Below are 20,561 nucleotides of genomic sequence, written 5' to 3'. Positions count from 1 at the left end.
GATTATATATATTATATGTCATATTCTACTCTAGAGCTTTTTCAAAACAACACATTTGTGACAATTTCAAGGTAAACTTGACCCGTGTCTAACACTGGATTTATATTAGTTTGGGTAAATTTCACAACAGTAATATTAAAAAAATAACACTAACACTGGGTCAAAACAACCCATTGTCTTGGGTTGATTGGTGACCCAATGGTTTTTCTATTCATGGGTGCGGGGTCAGTGCGACGTATATTGGCCCCAAGCACCGAGTCAACTGACCCAGTGATTTTTAATGTGTATAATTATTATTTGTCAATACATCAATGTAGTGCTGAAACGAAAGCTATTACTGTAGTCAAGTGAAAGACAAGGATTCGGATCAATTAATTGTTTGTTATTTATCGGTTGCTAGTTTCATTATCAATTAATTGATTTTTTTTTCAATTAATCAATTGTTTAGTCTACATCATAAACACATGAGAAAACTGTGAAAAATGCCCATTGCGAGCTATCAGAGCCCAATGTGAGGTATTTAAATTGCTTGTTTTGTCTGCCAAACAGTCCAAAACACAAAGATATCCCATTTATAACGTCATAAAACAGAGAAAAGCAGAAAAATTCTCACATTTCAGAAGCTGGAAGCAGTAAATGTTTGGCTATTTGCTTAACAAATGATTTAGACAATGAAAAATTCTGTCCACGACAAATTGTTTCCACACTAGTCAAAATTAAATGTAAATTGTATTTATATAGTCCAAAATCACAGAGCTTCACAATCTGTTCGGCATATAAAACGTGCAATAAATGTTGTAGGCACATAAAAGTAATTTATCACGCAAGAGTGTCAAAATAGTCTCTGGTTCCAGCTTCTCAAATGTGAAAATCTGCTGCTTTTCTCGGTTTTATATCATTGTAAATTTAATATCTTTGGATTGTGGACTGTTTTTTCTAACAAAACGTGATTTTGATATGTCACCAGGGGCTATGGAAATTGTGACGGACATTTTAAAATATTTTTTTTAACCTTTTATAGACTAAACGATGACTCAAATAATAATTAAAACATAAGCTAGAGATTAATTACCTCCGCCAAGGCCAAAGGCCTTGAGAAGGAGGTTATGTTTTCACCGGCGTTGGTTTGTTCGTTTGTTTGTCTGTTAGCAGAATTACTCCAAAGGTTCGCGATGGATTTGAATGACATTTTTTGGAGGGGTGTGGCACAATAAACAATCCATTCGATTTTGGTGGCGATCCGGATCATCATCCGGATTCAGGAATATGTTTATTCAGAGAGTTAAGTGTGTGGATGTGTGGTGAGACATCGAGGTGCGGGAACTGCTGGCCGTCCGCGGTGAGAAAGAAAAAAGTGGTAGATGACGGGATGAGAGACAACGTAGTGTAACGTCATACAGACAAAACAAGGCTGCTGAATGAGAGAGGCATCCGCCGACACGTTACACGGAAACACACCGTGTTAATAATAAGCCGACCACCTCACGGTACCGCCAGCTGTGATGTGTTTTTAAAGTCACGCACCTTGGCGGAGGTCTGCGCTCTCCGAGTGCCATTCTAGTTGTTAAAGAAACTAATAATTAGTTCCAGCCCTGTATAAAATCAGATTATAGGAGGAGCTAGGGGCAATCCTCTATAACTTTATATACAGCCTATGGTTTATCCTTTAGAGAGAGAACTCTCAGGTTGAATTTATTACTGGATTTATACTTTATGTTTCATGAAATTGATCATTTGAAAAGTTAATGTATGATATTATTAGTTTTACAAGACATAAAGTTTATAGGAAAAAGGTGTTTTGAGCAATGCTCTTAAAACCTTTATGTTTCTAAGAAAAGAGATGTTCAAATTTAACTGAGTTTACAAAAAGTAGTAGCTATAAGTTGCTAGATGGGGGGAGTGAATATGCAGTTTCCCAATTCTTGTGGAAGGTAGCTTCATCAAACCAGACACACAAATATTGATGTCAAAGATGTGTTTGCTTTTCAGAACAACATGAGATATAAGAGGATTACATGGCTCATGAATATGGCCCGTTTCTAGCCTCTGATTTATCACCTTTTTTTTTTTCTTTTGCTATCACAAATCCTCATCTCCATCCATAACAGGCTGCCACACAGCACAAAGGCTGATGTTCTCGTGCCTGAATACTTCAGATTTAATTTCAGTTAAGAAAAGAAAAAAATAAATGTTGTCTGATCAGCTGAATATATCTGTGTGTGTGTGTGAGGAGTGTGTGCACTGATGCTAACCCCTGACAATTAGGCTCGCTCACAAGCAGCTGCACCTCAGAGAAAAAGAGCAACTGGTAGAAAATCTATTTTTATGATACACAATGTTGTCAGTGTGTATTCACTGAAACAACAGCAGGGAGAGGTGATGATTACTGCAATACTATCTTGTCAAAAACATCACTGAAGTATAGATAGGTGATGCTATTTATACTAGACAAAGACACAATAAGGAGCACAGTGCTACTTTTCTCCATCATTTACATCTTCAAAAATGCAGAGAAAATCACCAAGGTATTACATTTAACCACAGCACCTGGTTATGTATCAAAACATCAAGGCTTTGCAGTCAGTGTTAATTGTAAGTGCCCATATAAAAAGCTGTCCACATGATGAGTAGACCATTTTCCCATGTCACAGTCTAAATATATGGTACAGTTTTCCTTCACCGTCCTGCCTTTAAAACAGGACGGCAGGTAAAACAATCAGGGCCGGCCTGGACCGTAGTCGGGGCTTCGTTTGCCATTGATTTATATCTTAAACAACCTCTCCTGGTGCTTCCACTGCTAAAGGTGAGACGCACAGCCAGTGTTTGTGACAGAGATGGACTAGGCGCGGTGGCAAGAGAGAGAGGGATGATGCGGTTTTAAAAAATGCATCACCATTAAATCAAAGAGTAACCTTGAATGAGTTCAGGCCGGTGCCAGCTCGGTGACACGCTCTGCCCTCAGCGCTCGGTGCCACGAAGCATGCCAAACAGCGGGGAGAGAGAGAGCTGCAACGCTCTGATACAGGTTAGGCCGGTAGTACTGGGTAGCGGTCCAGCGCCTCGCTGACCAAGGGCACTCACATTGACATTTTGTCCAAGTTAGAGCTCAACATGTTATAGACAAGCGGACGTAGCGTAAGGGACAGGGATGTCCTTGCAAACCGCTTCAGAAAAGTTGACAAAAAAATCCTTGTTAATCACCTGGACTACGTGCTAATCAAAAAATGTGTGCACAGATGGTGCAGAGTCGGAAACCACTGGTTCAACATATGTGACCCTGCTACCTGATGTTTGACTAAAACCTGCTCTGACCTTTTCTCTTTGTCTCCCTCGTATCTTTGCTTATATGTCCAGAAAAAAAAATGGAAAGGGTTAGGGTAAAGAAATGCTTTCATAATGAGAAAATACCTAATGTGAATATGAGATTACTTTTATTATTCTTGTTTGCTGCAAGACAAACTCCCCAAGCTATTACATGGGTTTTAGCAGAGCAGACAAAGCATTAGAGTGTAGCCTAGAGGAGGAAATATTAAACCCCACTGGTCCTTCAGCTACAACAGCTGAACTTTACATATTACTTGCTCATGCAGATTACTAAATCAAGGAACTGCATTTATTTACGCTTTTTAATAAAGCACTAAAGCCTCGGAGGAAATTCTTTATTGAGACGCCTGGTTGAAAGTCTGTGCAGCTGCTGAGTCCCGCCAAAGTACCCATATTTTCAGTAAATAATGTCTTCTGGGCCGTTATGGTATACATAAAACAGTTACCGGTGCATGAAGACGGACTGAAGCAGTGTGCATACATTTCGAAATAAAACCACCTTGCAAGAAAGAAACATCATTTTAGATTAGATATCTGGGCAGAAACTATCTGCGGTATATAACTTATTTTTAAATCTAACTTCCTCCACTTCTCCCACATTCATTGAGACATGTCATCCATCTATCTCGGCCTCCGGCTGCAGTAGTTCCTCGACCATGAGTGGCTGCTGCAGCGGGGCTGTATTTCAGCATGTTGAAGTGCATGGAGAATTCCCATGAAGGGTAAGGGATTATGGATTTTGGCCTCTAAGCTGCCTGGATGCCCAGTGAGGATGTCTCTGAGCGTAGTAATCTTCAAACACCACGCAGAGTGATGAGTGGGCACTGAGGAGTTCTACTCAGGATCTAAATGTGTTCCAGCAAGTTACTGGTGAGAGAGAGAGAGAGATAGATAGAAAGAGAGAGAGAGGAAGAGAGAAAACACCATTTGGTGCAGAAACGGAAAGGATCGACTCAGTGGCTCCTTCAGGCAAGAGACACTTTTGATCCTGTGACCCGTTTTAAGCTATAGTCTGTGTCGAAAACTCGCGCCGAGCAAGGGATCACATTGGAGTGGTGCGAATGTAAATGTCATGGTTCCCCATCACCACACATAACTGCAGATGGAAAAAGTCAATTGAGCAATTTTTGGGGTCAGGTCGGGCACTCTCAGGGGGGATGCAAACCTTCATAATGAGGGCACGCTCAAAGTCTGGTTTAGACTGTGTCCCAGAAAAATGGGACTCGATGTGTTGTGGCCATTCTGGCATTAGCTGGTGTACAGTTGATAACAGTGAAGTGGCTCTTGAATACAAAGAAAAATCTCTCGAATGAAGCACAGCGCTGGAGTCGAAGTAAGGAAATGTCAGAGAAAATCAATAGTGGCGCACGTCCCTGATCAATATCAGAAAGGAATTTCTCTGACTCTGTCCTGATTGAATTAAACCCCCAACAGCATCACTTAATTTAAGGCCCTGATTGTTTTCCTGTCTTATTTAACTGAACTCAAATTGCTTTGATACCATCTAGGATGTGAAGATAAGGTGGGTAAGTGCAGGAGGAGGATCAGATGGGGTGAAGGACACCAGTCTTTATGGAGATTATATCCTCTCCTTAGGAGACGTGCCCATCTATCTGCTCGTATCACAAGCCTTGAGATGCTGTCAGAGGTCAGGGTTTGGAAGGGCGCGGAGGCACGCCGGAGAACTCCTTTAGGAAACAAGACGCTATTACGATACTAAAGATGCAAAATAACCTAATAAACACAACATGCTTGTTTCCATATTGCATAGAGGGTAAAAACGAGCTGTATTGTGCAGGAAGTGACCTCAGGGTGTTCAAGGATCAAAGGGTTCAACGTTCCTTTGGTGATAATCAAATTAAGTCTGCAAAGCTCTGCATAAAACACACTTTCCAAATATAAATGTACTGTTTGAACATACTTCAGTGTGCTGATCAGTAAAATTGTCTGTATGCTGCTCACACACTCCTCGTGACTGTGCAGCACAAATACTGTCCAAGGCGACAAACAGGTACATCAATTTGGAGCATGACAAGAAATTCCCTTTAGGTGACAACAAAATGTACATGCTATTAGATCAGCTGTGATGAAATAAATTGAAGCCAACAGATGAAAGCTCGGGGGCCCCAAACAGGAGAGAGGAGACTATTAAAGGTGCACTGCCCTTCTTTTTTTATGTTATACTGCCATCCTTTGGACGAATACAGAACTGAACACTGGTAGATGCTTCATGTGCCGAGTGATGGAGGTCTGCACAAGACTGCAGAGAGAACGCAGACCTTTAACACTGTTTCATCTAATATAGAGTAGGGCTGCAACTAACGATTGTTTTACACTATCAATTAATCTGTCAATTACTTTTTTGATCAATTGGTTAATCGTTTAGTCCATAAAACGTTAAATAATAGCAATAAAATGCCGGTCACAACAACAAAGTCCTAGGTCAGTGGTTCTCACTTAGAGGGGCACCAAAGATCAGCGCCAGGATTTGTCTGCTCTGAGGTTGTCAAATTTAGATTGCTCATGTGTAACTAAAATCACAATAACACACTTATTAGATAATTTGTACAAAACTCTGTATATAAAACTACTAACAAAATATTCTACTTCACTCCACATTTGTTGGCGTTTAGCCTTTCAAAAACAACATTTTCACTGCAGTCAAAAACCTGTTTGCTCCTATTCGGTCCTAACCTACTAGGTCTGCACCTGTATTAATGGGGTGGTCCAGCAGCAACCTAACAACACCATAAATTACATTTATATAACCAAAATAACAAAAAATATGGCTCTAATGCTATCATAGTGAATTAATTAAGTTGTTACAAAAAAAGGGATCATATAATGTATCTGCATTCACTTGGCAAATCCGGCAAGACGTCGTCATGTCACGTCACATTTATGTTGACGAAACTGACGAGTTCTATTAATTAAAGAAAGTTGATTTATTAAAAAAAAAAAAAAGACTAACTCATTTAATACACTTAAAGTGGGGGTCGGCAGAATGTTTTTAGCTTCAGCCTTTCTTAGATACAAGAAGGCGGAGCTTCAAGGAAAACAGGTTGGGAACCACTATCCTAGGTGATGTCTTCAAATGTGTCGTTTTGTCCGACCAACAGTCCAAAACTCAAAGAAATTCAGAATTTACAATAAGATGCACTTAACTTACTAAATTTGTCATACAATTTTTCACTCGCATAATCTTCCACGGCCTGTACATTATTTTTTTGCTTAAATATCACTGATGGAAAGGAACTAAGTAAAGAGTGTATATACAAGTACTGTGCTTAAATACAGTTTTGAGGTGCTGATTTTTTACTTTTTTTACATTACTATATGTATCTCACAGCTGTAGCTACTTTGCTCATCAAGATTTATAAAACTAGACATACAACCAACTTAGAGACTATGACGCAACGGCCTGATAGTATATAAAATTGATCAAATCAGGGCCATCTCAATCAGCTACAACATTAAAATCCTGCTAACACGTTAAAACATAATTATATTCCAATAACATAATAATGCATTATAAGTATTTTTGATACTTTTTAGTAAATTTTTACTGAAAGGATCTGAATACTTCTTCCACCAGTAGGCAAAAAAGGAAACAACTCGTGGTAAAGGACTTAAACAACAACAAATAATGCTACGAATGTGGATCATATTGATTTGAATGCCAATAAGCATCATGTGTCAGCTATAAAAGAGGTCTAACAATCTGCACTTTGAAATGAGAGTTTTCAAAGTCACATGATGGTGAAATCATGTGTTTCTAGACGGCAGGGCTGTCGGTCTGAAGCGCTAAAGAATTATATAAAGTGTCAAGGGGAACACCATACATCATGCAACAGACAGAGTGAAGACAGAGTGCCTCAACAAAGAGGAACAGCTGCAACACATCGAAACTACGTGGAATATAGTCTGCTTCAAAGGTGATCCAAACTTAAACAAAAGGACAACCCCCAACAACAAAATACAATACACGGTCTGACTCTAAACAATTACTATGTTATTAATGTTTTCTGATGCAGTTTGTTTACACCAATACCCTTACAGGAGTAAAACATTATAATCTGCTATTAAGGACAAAAAAATGTTTTGTGGTTTTAAGACTTAAAATATTTTAGGATCTGCATATTTAGTCAGTGTGTGATCTGTACTTGAACCTGGATTTATTCAGTCTTAGCCACTTGGGGGTGACGCAGCAAGCTGTGAACACAACACTGACATATAATCGACTTACATATAAGTTGATCTGATGAACGTGTCAGTAAAAACGGTTGCCTATTTACACATGCAGCACACACCGAGAAATAATAACATTAAAAAAAAAAAACTCTTACTGGGTCTTTAATTTTGAATTTTGTATTATTTTAACTGTCTGATTGTATTTGCATCATTGCAGTCTTGAAATGTTTTAATCATGGTTGTGCCATGTAAACACGTTTTTGAAAAGTGATGTATAAATAAAGATTATTAATTTAATTATGAATGTATTTATTTATTATTGGTATTCTAGTTATTATTATTGTTATTATTATTATTATTAGTAGTAGTAGTAGTAGTAGTAATAGTAGTAGTAGTGGTATAATCATTATAATTAATGTATTTATTCATTATTGGTATTCTAGTTATTATTATTATTATTATTATTCGTGGTAGTAGTAGTAGTATTAGTAGAATCATTATTATTAATGTCTATTTTCATTGTTGTTGTATAAATGTATGTATGTATAAATAAAGATTATTAATTTTATTATTAATGTACTTATTTATTATTGGTATTCTAGTTATTATTATTAGTAATAGTAGTAGTAGTAGTAGAATCATTATTATTAATGTCTATTTTCATTGTTGTCCTTTAGTCTATAATCATAAAAGCAGTTTGCACAACAGCACACAAACACTCCACTAATGCACGAGGCAATTAATGCTCATATACAGTAACATCTGTTTGCACGAGACAAACATCTGAACGTGATGCGCACCCAGAATGACGTCAGTTGTGTTGCGTGCAGCAGTGAATGAGCAGCTGTATGTGTACTCTCACACACACACACATACAGTAAAGCGGCAGGCCTACAGCCGGAGCTGCAGACCGAGCAACGATGGGAGGAATATAAGGAGCTTTTATTTTTTATTTATACATGTTATCAGGTAGGTGTGCAACAGACTGAGCTTTTATTCTGATATTTGCGCATTTTATATGGTGTAATGTTCAGCAGGGCGATGCTTTGGTTGGTTTCCGCACAGTGAGTCAGGCGATGTGTTTGTTCTGGTGCGGTGCGGATGTATATTGTACTACATATATACAGTATGTCTATAATGCGCTGGTTAATCCACATTATTAGTGCATATGCATCACAATGCATGTCTTCTTTGTTATTAAAGGGGGTCGCGTTTATTGCATCGTTCATTAAAATGAGTCGTGACGAGCTGCAGATGTAAAATGATTATTTATTCATGATGACCTAATTGATCTGATGGACAGCAGCTGATGCGCTTCTGGGAAACATGTATGTGGTGTTGGTGTTAAATCTTCCCTCTAAAAGCAAAAAAAACTACTGTGGTGGTGAAATGTTCTGTGGTTAATGATTGAGAGCAGCTGGGATGGATTTGTTAGAATAAGACACACCTTATTATGACTTATTACATAAACAGAGGTCAGTTATTATCAAACCTTAATGTCAGTCAGTTAGTTTGAGTCACCTCTTGCTAAACTACATTTACTCAATAACTGTACTTGAATACAACTTTGTACTTTCCCTTTTAATCTACTTCATACTTCTACTCCACTACATTTCAGAGGGAAATATTGTACTCTTTACTCCACTACATTTATTTGACAACATTGGATACTAGAGCTGCATCAATTAGTCGACTAATCAATTAGTTGATGGTCAGAAAACTATTTGAATTCGATTAATCGTTACAGTAATTTCTCATGCAAAAATGGCAGAAAATGCTGCCTCTCTCTTTTTAATCATATCTAACTGAATATCTTTGGGGTTTTTGACAACAAAATAATTAATAATGAGAAACATTTTTCACTATTTTCTGTCATTTTATAGACTGAATGATTAAACGATTAATCAAGAAAAAACAAAAATCAACAGATTAATTGATAATGAAAATAATCGTTAGATGCAGACCTATTAATTTCTAGTTACTTCACAGATTTAGACTATTAATACAAAATATAAATCAACTTATACATTAAAGGGACTGTTTGTAAGAATCAGAAATGCTTGTTAACAGCGACACCTGTGGCCGTTAAGTCAAAGAAAGTCAGCGTTGGGCTCGCGCTTGTGCTCGCTCTACATAGACATGAACGAGCATCGCTCAAAACAGTGAGGCGACACACGTCAGCTAAAAGAACAATATCACTCTATATTTTACCTGCTTGGCAGTAATGTTAGCTGACCAGACGAAGGTCTCACGGGACGGGCTTCACTAGATATAACTTTAATAATTGTAATCAATAAATATAATATATATGATTCTGAAATGGGACATTCTGCACATTGAGTTTGTTTACTTTGGTACTTTGAGTACATTTCAATGCTAATACTTTGACTTGAGTAAGAGTTTGAATGCAGGACGTGTTTATTTACACTGTAGTATTGCTACTTTTACTGAGGTAAATGATCTGAATGCTTCTTCCACCACTGAAGGCGTTTAATACATCTGGGTCATCTTTCACTGAAACGTTACAGTGGTGCAGGCATCAGTAGGTGTTTTACAGAAATGTTGTCCAAATTAATGACTCCAAACAAGTTGTGAAAAAGTTATCAAAAGTTAAGAGTTTTGTCTGATGTAACAATGATTACTACAATTAACTTTATTTGTATATCAGATAAAAAAAACAAACACATAAAATTCTAAATAAACATAAGGGAGGTCACTAATATTGGTGGAAGGCCCCTCTAGGCTTTGGAAATAATTAGTAGTCGGAGCAGATGAAATAGGATCTTGTTTTTTTTGTTCCGGCAGGCAGCTGAGATTTGAATGAGCTTTAAACAGGATAGAGATTTTTCAACAGATGGGACACAGCTTGTTGCAATTAAAATCAGTTTGCTTTTTTTATATGTGTTTTATATTATACTATATATTACACATGTTTCATTCTGTGATGTATCAATATCAACAAAATACTCTTATTAATGTTGTAATATTGATTAGCTCTAATCTCAGGCCATTTTCTCTTTAGATTTTGGTACATTTTGTGCCATAGATGCTGTCGAATTTAAGTGATCTGAGGTTTGCTTCCAGTGAACTCATGAGAGTCCCCTGAACTGGTAACTTACTCAAAAAGTTGTTTGTCGTTTCAAAACCATAAAATTAAAAGACAAAACTAGTGAGAACAACTTTGAATCAAACCGCACTGATGCAAGGAGCAGCGGGGAAAGTACTCAAGCTTTAACTTCACCAAACAAGTCAGCATTATTTGACCGTTAAATGGGATCTAGTTAAAATGATAACTAAGAAATTCTTAATTAATAGGCAAAATAAGTTAAATATTTGCAATGCAACAACTCACAAAGTTTGAATGAAAACACTGATTTCACCAAACGATATTTCTGTAATGTACATTTGTACACAGCTGTAATTTATAAAACTAGAAGTGTTCTGCTGACTTTTGTTTGCTAAAAATGGGAAAATGTCAAAAAAGTAGTGTTACAACACCAGTCCTCAGGCACCGCTACATTTTTCTCACTACATCTGTTATCCAGCATGTATTTAAGTTGCTCTGCTTTCTCCACAGGTAATCTCAAAAAATGGAGGGAGGAAATTTGTGAGTATATACGTCTGTGTTTACGCTCAGTTTCACATCGATCAATGAGTTTATACAGTTCGTCCTATAGGAAAGCACCAGTCACCAACACTGGTCCAACATCTGTGTCATTGCAGTGGCTACTCCCAAGACTATCTGGACCGCTTCATCCAAAGCCAAGACTCATCCGTGGTGAACAAGTTCCAGCAGAAGTACTGGAAAACCAAACAGACGCTCATCAAGGTCACCGGGAAGAAAGAGGACGAACATGTGGTGGCGTCAGATGCAGATCTGGACGGCAAGCTGGAGGTGAGGAGGAATATGAAACTTTTTAGTCGTTTTTACTGCATGTTAAGTGACTCAGGGAAAACAAAAAGTCAGGCCGCAGTCGCATCCAAGGAACATTAAACACTGGAGATACTTTCCCTCAGGCAGTGACTAAAATGGCTTTTTGATTCACACGGTGCCAGTGTTTGCTTGAGGCTTAAAACGTACATTAGGCTGCCTTCTGCAACCCCCATCATAAGCCTCCGTTTCAGGAGTGAAGTGAATTTAATGGACAAAATCAATACCTCATAAAAGCTGGATAATGCAGCCTTAATTTAGGCCAGGGCCTCGATAAGCATTGCGATAAACTGGATATTTACATACCAGATCAGTGCTTGTGTTTTAAAGCTTTGAAGTGACATTTTAACACTTCTATTTTTACCTGCATCTCATAGACAATTGGATATCTGTTATTTGTCTTCTTGAAAATAACTCACAACATAGTCAGACAGTGTACTACATAAGGTTATTATACAGTAGTAGTTTTCAATTTGTTTTTTATTTTATTCTAGTTTTGACTTTTGGATTGCATTTTAGTTTAGTTTTAGTTAGTTATCAGAGTGCGTTTGGTATTTTTAGTTTGGTTTCAGTTTATATGCATTTAGTTTTACAGTAGTTTTAGTTTGTTTTTATAATGTCTCAGAAGTATGTAGCTACATGATACAAAATGCATGGTTGGAGAACTGTGTAGGAATGGCCATGTTTAATCTTTGCACTACTTTAGTGTTGGATATGAAGTAATTGCGGCATAATGCCGTCTCCTGAAAAGTCAAATCTGTTCAATTTCTGTGGTTCAATGTCACAAGAGGAAATTTACGCTGTTTCATTTTTACGGTTGTGATATATTATAACTAAAAAACTAAAACTGAAATGAATTTATGTTTATTTTTATTTCATTTTAATTAGTTTTTTAACCAGGCAATATTGTTTCAGTTTAGTTTTTTTTAAAGGATATCGTTTTTCACTACTTGTTTTCGTTTTCGTTTACTATAATAACCCTGGTACTACACACCAAAACTTCCACAATGATCAGGAATTTAGTTTTTCTTCTACTCTGCAGGTCTTCCACTCCATCCAGAGAACATGCATGGAGCTGCTAAAGGTCATTGAGCAGTACCAGAGGAGGATCTGCTGTAAGTATTTGGTGGAAACAGAAACTCTAAATTAACAAAAAAAAAGTATGAACTATCCACAGAGTTGATTTAAATGCAAGTTCATATTCCAGAAATATCAGCGCTCCATTAAAAGGTGCAGTATGTAGGATCTGGCAGCATCTAGTGATGAGGTTGCAGATTGCAACCAACTGAAACTTCTCTGCAAAGTGTTCCTTTAAATGCTTCGTTTAAGAGTTGTAGCATGTAAATATTATATCTCAAGATACATTATTAACTATTCACAAAAACATGAATATCCATCCGTTACTACCTTCTCAACTATGCAGTTCTTTCGCAAGAAGAGAACGAGCTGGGTCGGTTCCTGCGCTCCCAGGGCTCCCAGGATAAAACCAGGGCGGGAAAGATCATGCAGGCCACTGGGAAAGCACTCTGCTTCTCCTCCCAACAAAGGTAGGCAACATCCGAAATAACATCAGTTTGTTTTATGACAGATGTACGCCACATCCTTAAGAAATATCCACATAATGCACATGAAAGTTAGGCAAAACAACCACACATAATGATGGATAATTCTCAAGTTAAGTTAGGGCTGAACGATTTTGAAAACATATCTAATTGCGATTATTTTGGCTGATATTGCAAATGCGATGTGATATTAAAGGGAATAATCATTTTTACATCCATATTCTGATTTTCATATAAAAACATTAAAATGAGTATGGTGTGTTTTTTTGCATGGATCTGTACCAACAAAGACGTTTTCTGAAGTCTGTAGAATATGATGTGTAGGCAAGGACCACAATATTTAATTTAAAATGGTATTTTGACACACAATTCGCCTACGATTTGAAAATTGCAGTAGGTAATATTGCAATTTCAATCAAATCTTGGTTAATTGTGCAGCCCAAAGTTAAGTGTTACATTATAAAATATTACTATGATACCATACAGTAGAATACTGGCAAATAATCGCAAGCAAAGGTAAACAAATGTGATTATCGCAGAGAGGATTAGTAGCCTCCATGTGCTAGTGATTTTGTTTCTCCGAGTGTTTCTCAAAATTAAGACTAGATATCACTACTTATCCTTTGCTATATTTCTTTACTGAGAGGGATAAACAAAAGTCGGTTGAACGGATTCTTCCAGGGGCTTTTTATTGACAGTTTTTTTTGCAAGACACTTTTAAGCTTCTGCCCTACCGGGGCCGGGAGAGCATTTTCCTTTGTGACTTCAAACTACTCTTCAGACTGTATTATGCACTATAAAAGGTCAAAAGGGGTTTTAATGCCAAGATTGATTATGCCAGTCTAGTAATGTCCAAAACTAATGTGGTAATGATAATGTCAAACTTAATTTAACACTACATCCTATACAGATTGGCTCTGAGGAACCCTCTGTGCCGTTTGTACCAGGAGGTCGAAACGTTTCGCTATCGAGCGATCTCGGACACGTGGCTGACGGTGAACCGAATGGAGCAGTCCAGGACTGAGTACCGCGGAGCGCTGCTTTGGATGAAGGACGTATCTCAGGAGCTGGATCCAGATACTCACAAACAGATGGAGAAATTTCGCAAGGTTCGTCACACAGGACAGGAGTCAGAATCACAGACTAATTGGCCTTTTCACAGCAGATATGTTGAAATGTCATAACAGAAAGCACATGTGTAACTAATAACACAAGTGTAGTTTTACCTTTTCCAGTGCTCCGAAAAGGTTATTATTTGCACCGGTGCTTTTCCTGTGTTCTGAGAAAAATGTCATTGGTACACTGGTAATTACAAGGCACTATATTTGTACACAATATATAATATATTAGTTTGCCAATTAATCATGCTTTTGTTTAATTAATGGCTTTTGCTCAGCGTACAATCTACGGTCAATATCGAGTGTTTTTTTGCTGACCAGAGCGACATAAAAGAAATAATGTAAGAAACCTGCCAACACAGTGCGTGGAAGAAATGTAAAATATTATGACTGCTCCAATAATCCATCTGCTGTAGGGCTTCAACTTTTTTTTTTTATCATTAATTAATCTGTCAATTATCTTTTCAATTATATGTTCGGTCTAAAAAATGTCAGGAAACCAGTTTAAAATGTCCATCGCAAGCTCCCAGAGCCCGAAGGAGACGTCTTCATATGTCTTCCTTCATACCCAAAGATATTCAGTTATAATATATATATATATATATATATATATATATTCAAAATATAATCAACTAACAGTAACTGAAAAATTGTTTCGATCCTAATTTGCTGCAATACACACAAGCGACCCAAAGCAGGAATAAACGGTTTCATAATAATGCCACTAGAGGGCAGAACGCACCATCAAATGTTGGTCCATTGATTCAAACTATATTGTGCAAATCTTCTATTCTGCTTACACTATTACAAATGTGAACTTCAGTGTTTGTGTTTTCACCATTCAAACCTGTGAGATACATAATACTGGGTGCTTATCTTCAGTTGGGAACCTTTTCTTATCCATTATACCTATGTATATTTCAGGTTCAGGCCCAGGTGCGCACAACCAAAACAAGCTTTGACAAACTGAAGAATGATGTCTGCCAGAAGGTTGACCTACTGGGAGCAAGTCGCTGCAACCTCCTCTCTCACGTTTTAACCACATACCAGGTATAACACAAATCCCACTCCTTTGCATACACTTCATTGATATTAAATGGGGTGTTTCCAATAGCTGTACCACATGTGGTTAAGCCAGGAAGGAAGACAAACATGAAGGGAACAAAGAGATTCAACTGTCGGACCACGCGAGGAAACAAAGGAACTGATGTGAATATCTTTAACCTTGACAGGCTGAATATGTGGCCTCCGCTTGTTCCTCTGTTTCAGACAACACTTTTGCACTTCTGGGAGAAGACGTCCCACACTATGGCGGCCATTCATGAGAGCTTCAAGGGCTGTCAGCATTATGAGTTCTCCGCACTTAAGGTCAGAGAGCCTCTTGACCTGTACAGATGACATCTAAATGTGTACACGGCCAAAGTAATTCATACATCTCGAGAATCAGCCAATAACTATAATCAGTGACTTGGGTTTTTCTTTCAGACCTTACAAGGCCCCATGGACAAGCTGGCTAAGAAAAAGGGGAAGAAGAAAATTAAAGCGGAGGCCGAAGATGGAAAGAAAGCCGAGACCACGGACGACCAGTGAGTTATCTTATCTTGATCTTTCCTCATGCAGGTAGACCAAACACGTGCATGCCAACAGTGAAAACGGTGAATGTTTATAAACACTAAACCAGTCTGAACTGGATATAAACAGTATTTCTACACACCTGCTGCTTTATGTACAGTTGGCGTAAAATAATAAACTGATCTTCTGATTGTCATATTTACAGACTCATCTCACTAGTAAATGAAAGCACCAGCGAGAAGACCAGAGAAGGTAAAAGACAACGATATGTTATTACAGTATTATACACTCACCGGCCACTTTATTAGGTACACCTTGCTAGTACTGTGTGGTCTTCTGCTGCTGTAGCCCATCTGCTTCAAGGTTGGACGTGTTGTGCGTTCAGAGATGGTATTCTGCATACCTTGGTTGTAACGAGTGGTTATTTGAGTTACTGTTGCCTTTCTATCATCTCGAACCACTCTGCCCATTCTCCTCTGACCTCTGACATCAACAAGGCATTTCCATCCACACAACTGCCGCTCACTGGATATGTTCTCTTGTTCGGACCATTCTCTGTAAACCCTAGAGATGGTTGTGCGTGAAAATCTCAGTAGATCAGCAGTTTTTGAAATCCTCAGACCAGCCCGTCTGGCACCAACAACCATGCCACGTTCAAAGTCACTTAAATCCCCTTTCTGATGCTCGGTTTGAACTTCAGCAAGTCGTCTTCACCACCTCTAGATGCCTAAATGCATTGAGTTGCTGCCATGTGATAGGCTGATTAGCTATTTGTGTTAACAAGCAATTGAACAGGTGTGCCTAATAAAGTGGACGGTGAGTGTATACCTCCCATTTTCAAAAGCTAAGCAATGCAGAATAACCTCAGAACGCTTTAATAACAATGTGAACAGATTTGGGGAAAATATAAAATGAAACGCCAAATGACGGGGATATCATCGGTAACATTACCGTATTGTTAGGATATAATTATGCATTAATGTTTTAAGTCCTCTGATCACTCTGTCTGGTCATTCTAGGGAGTGAATATCCTCTCCCTGCCTATCCAGAGTTAGAGGGAGAGGACAAGGACGGCATGGCCTTACTGAACGAGATCCTTGGCACTATGTCTGTGGACGACGGCGACTTCTCTCGAGAGTGGACGGAAGTGTTTGGAGACACCGAGGAGGGAACGAGCGCAGCGTCAGGTAGACCGGCGGACGCCCAGCAAGAGGAAAACTCCTTCTTTCTACCATCTCAGCTGTTTGACCAGAGCTTGAATAATCCGCAGTCTTCCCTCCAAGGTCAGAACACACTACTATTACATTAAGCTTTTTCTATCATAATGAGGTTTCCACCATTCTCTTCTCGCTAAAACATCTAAATTAGCCACCATTATACTAATTTAATTAAGTACTTAGGTGAAATGAATATGCCTGAAACTAAAGAAGTCACATTGTTTTTCCATGAATGAGTGCATTAACAAATGCAAACAAATTAACTACAATGGGGAAAAAAGCAGCCAACTATTTCCACACAGGGAGAAAAGTAGCTTTTAAAACGATCTATCAAACCCATGTCTGTCAGTGTAATAGAAGGAGGCTATAATAACATGGCAATTAGATTTGCTTACCCGTAGGTAATTGCCAACTACTTTCCATTTCATCTGGGCCTGGCACTCGTCTGGTTTTGTTGATTTGGTTTTGTGTTTCCTGCTCGGAGGGTTGAGAGTAGCCCCACTATAAAGCTATGAAGGCATGAAAATCTCCAGTATGTATTTCCTGGGTGAAATTATAAAGCTAACATTTCAGTGTAGTACAATAGGTCTGAACTTCTCAGAGCTATTAGTTTAGAATGAGTGTGACAGTAAACTATAATCCCTGCATGTCCAACACTCAGTGTTGTGTCGATAAGGAAAGTGCTAGAAAAAGAAGTCTGGAGTTTTTTTCAACTGAAGTCAAGAGAACAGGTTGAGGAGAAGCATATGGTCTACGGGATCTGAGGCAGGCAAGATCGCGATGAGTTTTGAAAAAGGAGGCCGAGAGTCCAGCTGGTCAACGAAGCACACTTGGGCCTGATCAATCTCTGCTTTTTTTAAAAAGCTGTCAAAACATACTCAATCTGCTTGAATTTAATTGGTATTATAGCGGATGTCCAAATGTTTCGAGACCACAGAGCAGAAACAATCACAACATATAGTCCCAAGAACTGTCAACAGGATTCAATCAGGACTGTGTGAATGCACAGAACTTGGTAAAGTATAGAACAATGTTAAAGCACTGAATGAGCATAAAGCCAATTCAAGCTGTAGTCAGTCGTCTGTAAGTGCAGGTAGGAGCACACAAGGGCAGGGACCGTGACTTGTAAGTGCAAAATAACTTTTGGCAGCATGAAAGGAAAACATCAGGTACATGCTCTAAACTAATTACAAGTCTATCTCTGTGCTCTCAAAATTTGTCTTGGACCTACTGATCTACACTCAAATTCATCTTGCTGTTACTAAACCACTATACACTCACCAGCCACTTTATTAGGTACACCTTGCTAGTACCAGGTGGTCTTCTGCTGCTGTAGCCCATCTGCTTCAAGGTTGGACGTGTTGTGCGTTCAGATTGCATTCTGCATACCTTGGTTGTAACGAGTGGTTATTTGAGTTACTGTTGCCTTTCTATCATCTCCAACCACTCTGCCCATTCTCCTCTGACATCAACAAGGCATTTTCGTCCACACAACTGCCGCTCACTAGATATGTTCTCTTGTTCGGACCATTCTCTGTAAACCCTAGAGATGGTTGTGGTGAAAATCCCAGTAGATCAGCAGTTTTTTGAAATACTCAGACCAGCCCGTCTGGCACCAACAACCATGCCACATTCAAAGTCACTTAAATCCCCTTTCTTCCCCATTCTGATGCTCGGTTTGAACTTCAGCAAGTCGTCTTCACCACGTCTAGATGCCTAAATGCATTGAGTTGCTGCCATGTGATAGGCTGATTAGCTATTTGTGTTAACAAGCAATGGAACAGGTGTGCCTAATAAAGTGGCCGGTGATGTGTGTATTAAAATGGAAAGAGCGCCAAAAACTTTCAAAAGCTGCGCATGAAACTAGCCTGGGTGACTGGGCAGGAAGGACCTTGTTCAAGAGGTTGATCTTGAGAACTTAAGGGGCCAGGTTTTTGGCCGTTATCAAAGATCTTGCAGGAAGAACAGCATATAGGTGTTCTCAGATCCCTCCTGCAATAAGCATCACATAGGCAGAGAGAGACCACAGCCTCACGACCTCCATTTAACCTAAAGATTGGAAGCCAAAACAAGCAAATCCTGGAGGGAATCTGGTTCATAGAGTCAAAGAACATGACTGATGTTGACCAGATCGAAAGTAAAATGGCTCGAGACCAAGAATGTAAAATAAAGCTACAACAAATCTTCAAGGAGGAAAATCCCCCAAAAGCCTCATGTGTGAAGCACATTCAGATGCATCCAATAAGACCTGAAGCTGTCGTCACATTCAAAGCTTTTAAACTAAAACAATTGAAAACATTTCTAAAAGGATTTTCTTGTTAAAAAAAACATTTTATTCATTCAAGATTTCTGCTTCAACATCAGGACTCATCAGAAAACGTCAACAGGGGAGGTATAACAACGGGTAACATTTGCAGAGGATGCTGGGGCTGAAGCTGAAACATCATAATGCACTGAAATATCCAAAGGATTGAAACGGTTATTTGGTCCTTTAAGCCTGTTGGACTCAATTGTTTGTATTTGGAGCATAGATTGTTTGTTAGAAAATACAATTTCAACAGCACATTCCAGCGTCCTCCCTGGTGGCATTTAGTGTTGCTACATACTGTATTTTCTCGATACACAGAAGGATAAAAGCAAAATAAATTTGCCTGAAACAAGACCTCAAAGTTGTAATCGCAACATTTGGCCTGTATCTAATAAACCACTAATAATGTCAGATGTGATTTTGCCGTGATAAACGTTTTTGATTATTGCTGTTTGTGTGTTTATTACACAATATATTCCTCCACGTCAGCAAGTGTGTGAGAAGAATGTGATGATTTATTTGTTGGATAATGCTTTGGCACGTTAAGCGTCCCCCAGTCGATTAATCTAAAATCTGCGTCTCCGTTTCAGATTGGGCCGGGAGCATCACACAGCCCGTCGCCCAGGCAACGCAGCACTCATCTGGAGCCAATCAGAATCCTTCTAAGCCAGCAGCGAAAGGTAGGACCAGGCCAAACGAGTAAAACAGATGAAAAGACATGAAAGAAACAGATTCAAAGAGACATATCCAACTGAAACCTGTGTTTATTGGGTACATTCAAAGAATTTGTGGTTTGTTTCCATTCATAAGTTTGGATATCAGCCACATGCAGTCTTTTTTACGGGGACAAAGGGAGGGATTGATATTTTTAGCAGCGTGTCTGAGACATTTATCCTTCTCAACTCATTTTACAGAGAAAGCTGGGACGTCCAAAGACCTCTCAGCGTGGTTCAACCTGTTTGCCGACTTGGATCCCCTCTCCAATCCGGATGCGGTCGGCAAAACCGACACAGAGCACGAACTTCACAACGCATAGTTCTTCCTCAGCGTCATGGTGATCTGAAAATGGGTACCTTTGTTGGTGGGTACAGCAGAATGTAGCTTTCACATGTGAACAGAGAAAAATCTCATCAGCCAAACACAATTTTCTTCAGTTAGATATAGGGCTGAAACAATTAGTCAATCAATAGGAAAATCAAACAAAATTAACAACCAAATATTGTGATAATAAATAAGTTATTTCAGTAATTTTTCAAGCAAAAATGCCAAATATTTGTGAGGATTTGCTTATTTCTTTATCATTTATGGTAGTAAACTGAATTTCTTTGGGTTGTGGAC

General features: G+C 38.6%; 1 protein-coding gene across 1 annotated transcript; it reads left to right on the top strand.

Moving 5' to 3' along the window:
* The first annotated feature begins 8,327 nt into the window (after window positions 1-8,327).
* ica1 (islet cell autoantigen 1) lies at window positions 8,328-20,277 on the top strand. Its single transcript, XM_074652878.1, has 13 exons — window positions 8,328-8,484; window positions 11,093-11,122; window positions 11,239-11,410; window positions 12,489-12,561; window positions 12,870-12,993; window positions 13,919-14,117; window positions 15,051-15,176; window positions 15,396-15,494; window positions 15,612-15,712; window positions 15,904-15,950; window positions 16,718-16,981; window positions 19,814-19,903; window positions 20,138-20,277. Exons 2-13 carry the CDS (start codon window positions 11,106-11,108, stop codon window positions 20,257-20,259), a joined length of 1,434 nt encoding a protein of 477 aa, XP_074508979.1. The 5' UTR covers window positions 8,328-8,484; window positions 11,093-11,105; the 3' UTR covers window positions 20,260-20,277.
* The last annotated feature ends 284 nt before the right edge of the window (window positions 20,278-20,561 follow it).

Source organism: Sebastes fasciatus, chromosome 12, assembly GCF_043250625.1.
Source record: "Sebastes fasciatus isolate fSebFas1 chromosome 12, fSebFas1.pri, whole genome shotgun sequence".
Taxonomy (NCBI): domain Eukaryota; kingdom Metazoa; phylum Chordata; class Actinopteri; order Perciformes; family Sebastidae; genus Sebastes; species Sebastes fasciatus.
Note: the sequence above shows the minus strand (reverse complement) of the source record. Positions and strands in the feature narration are given on the sequence as shown.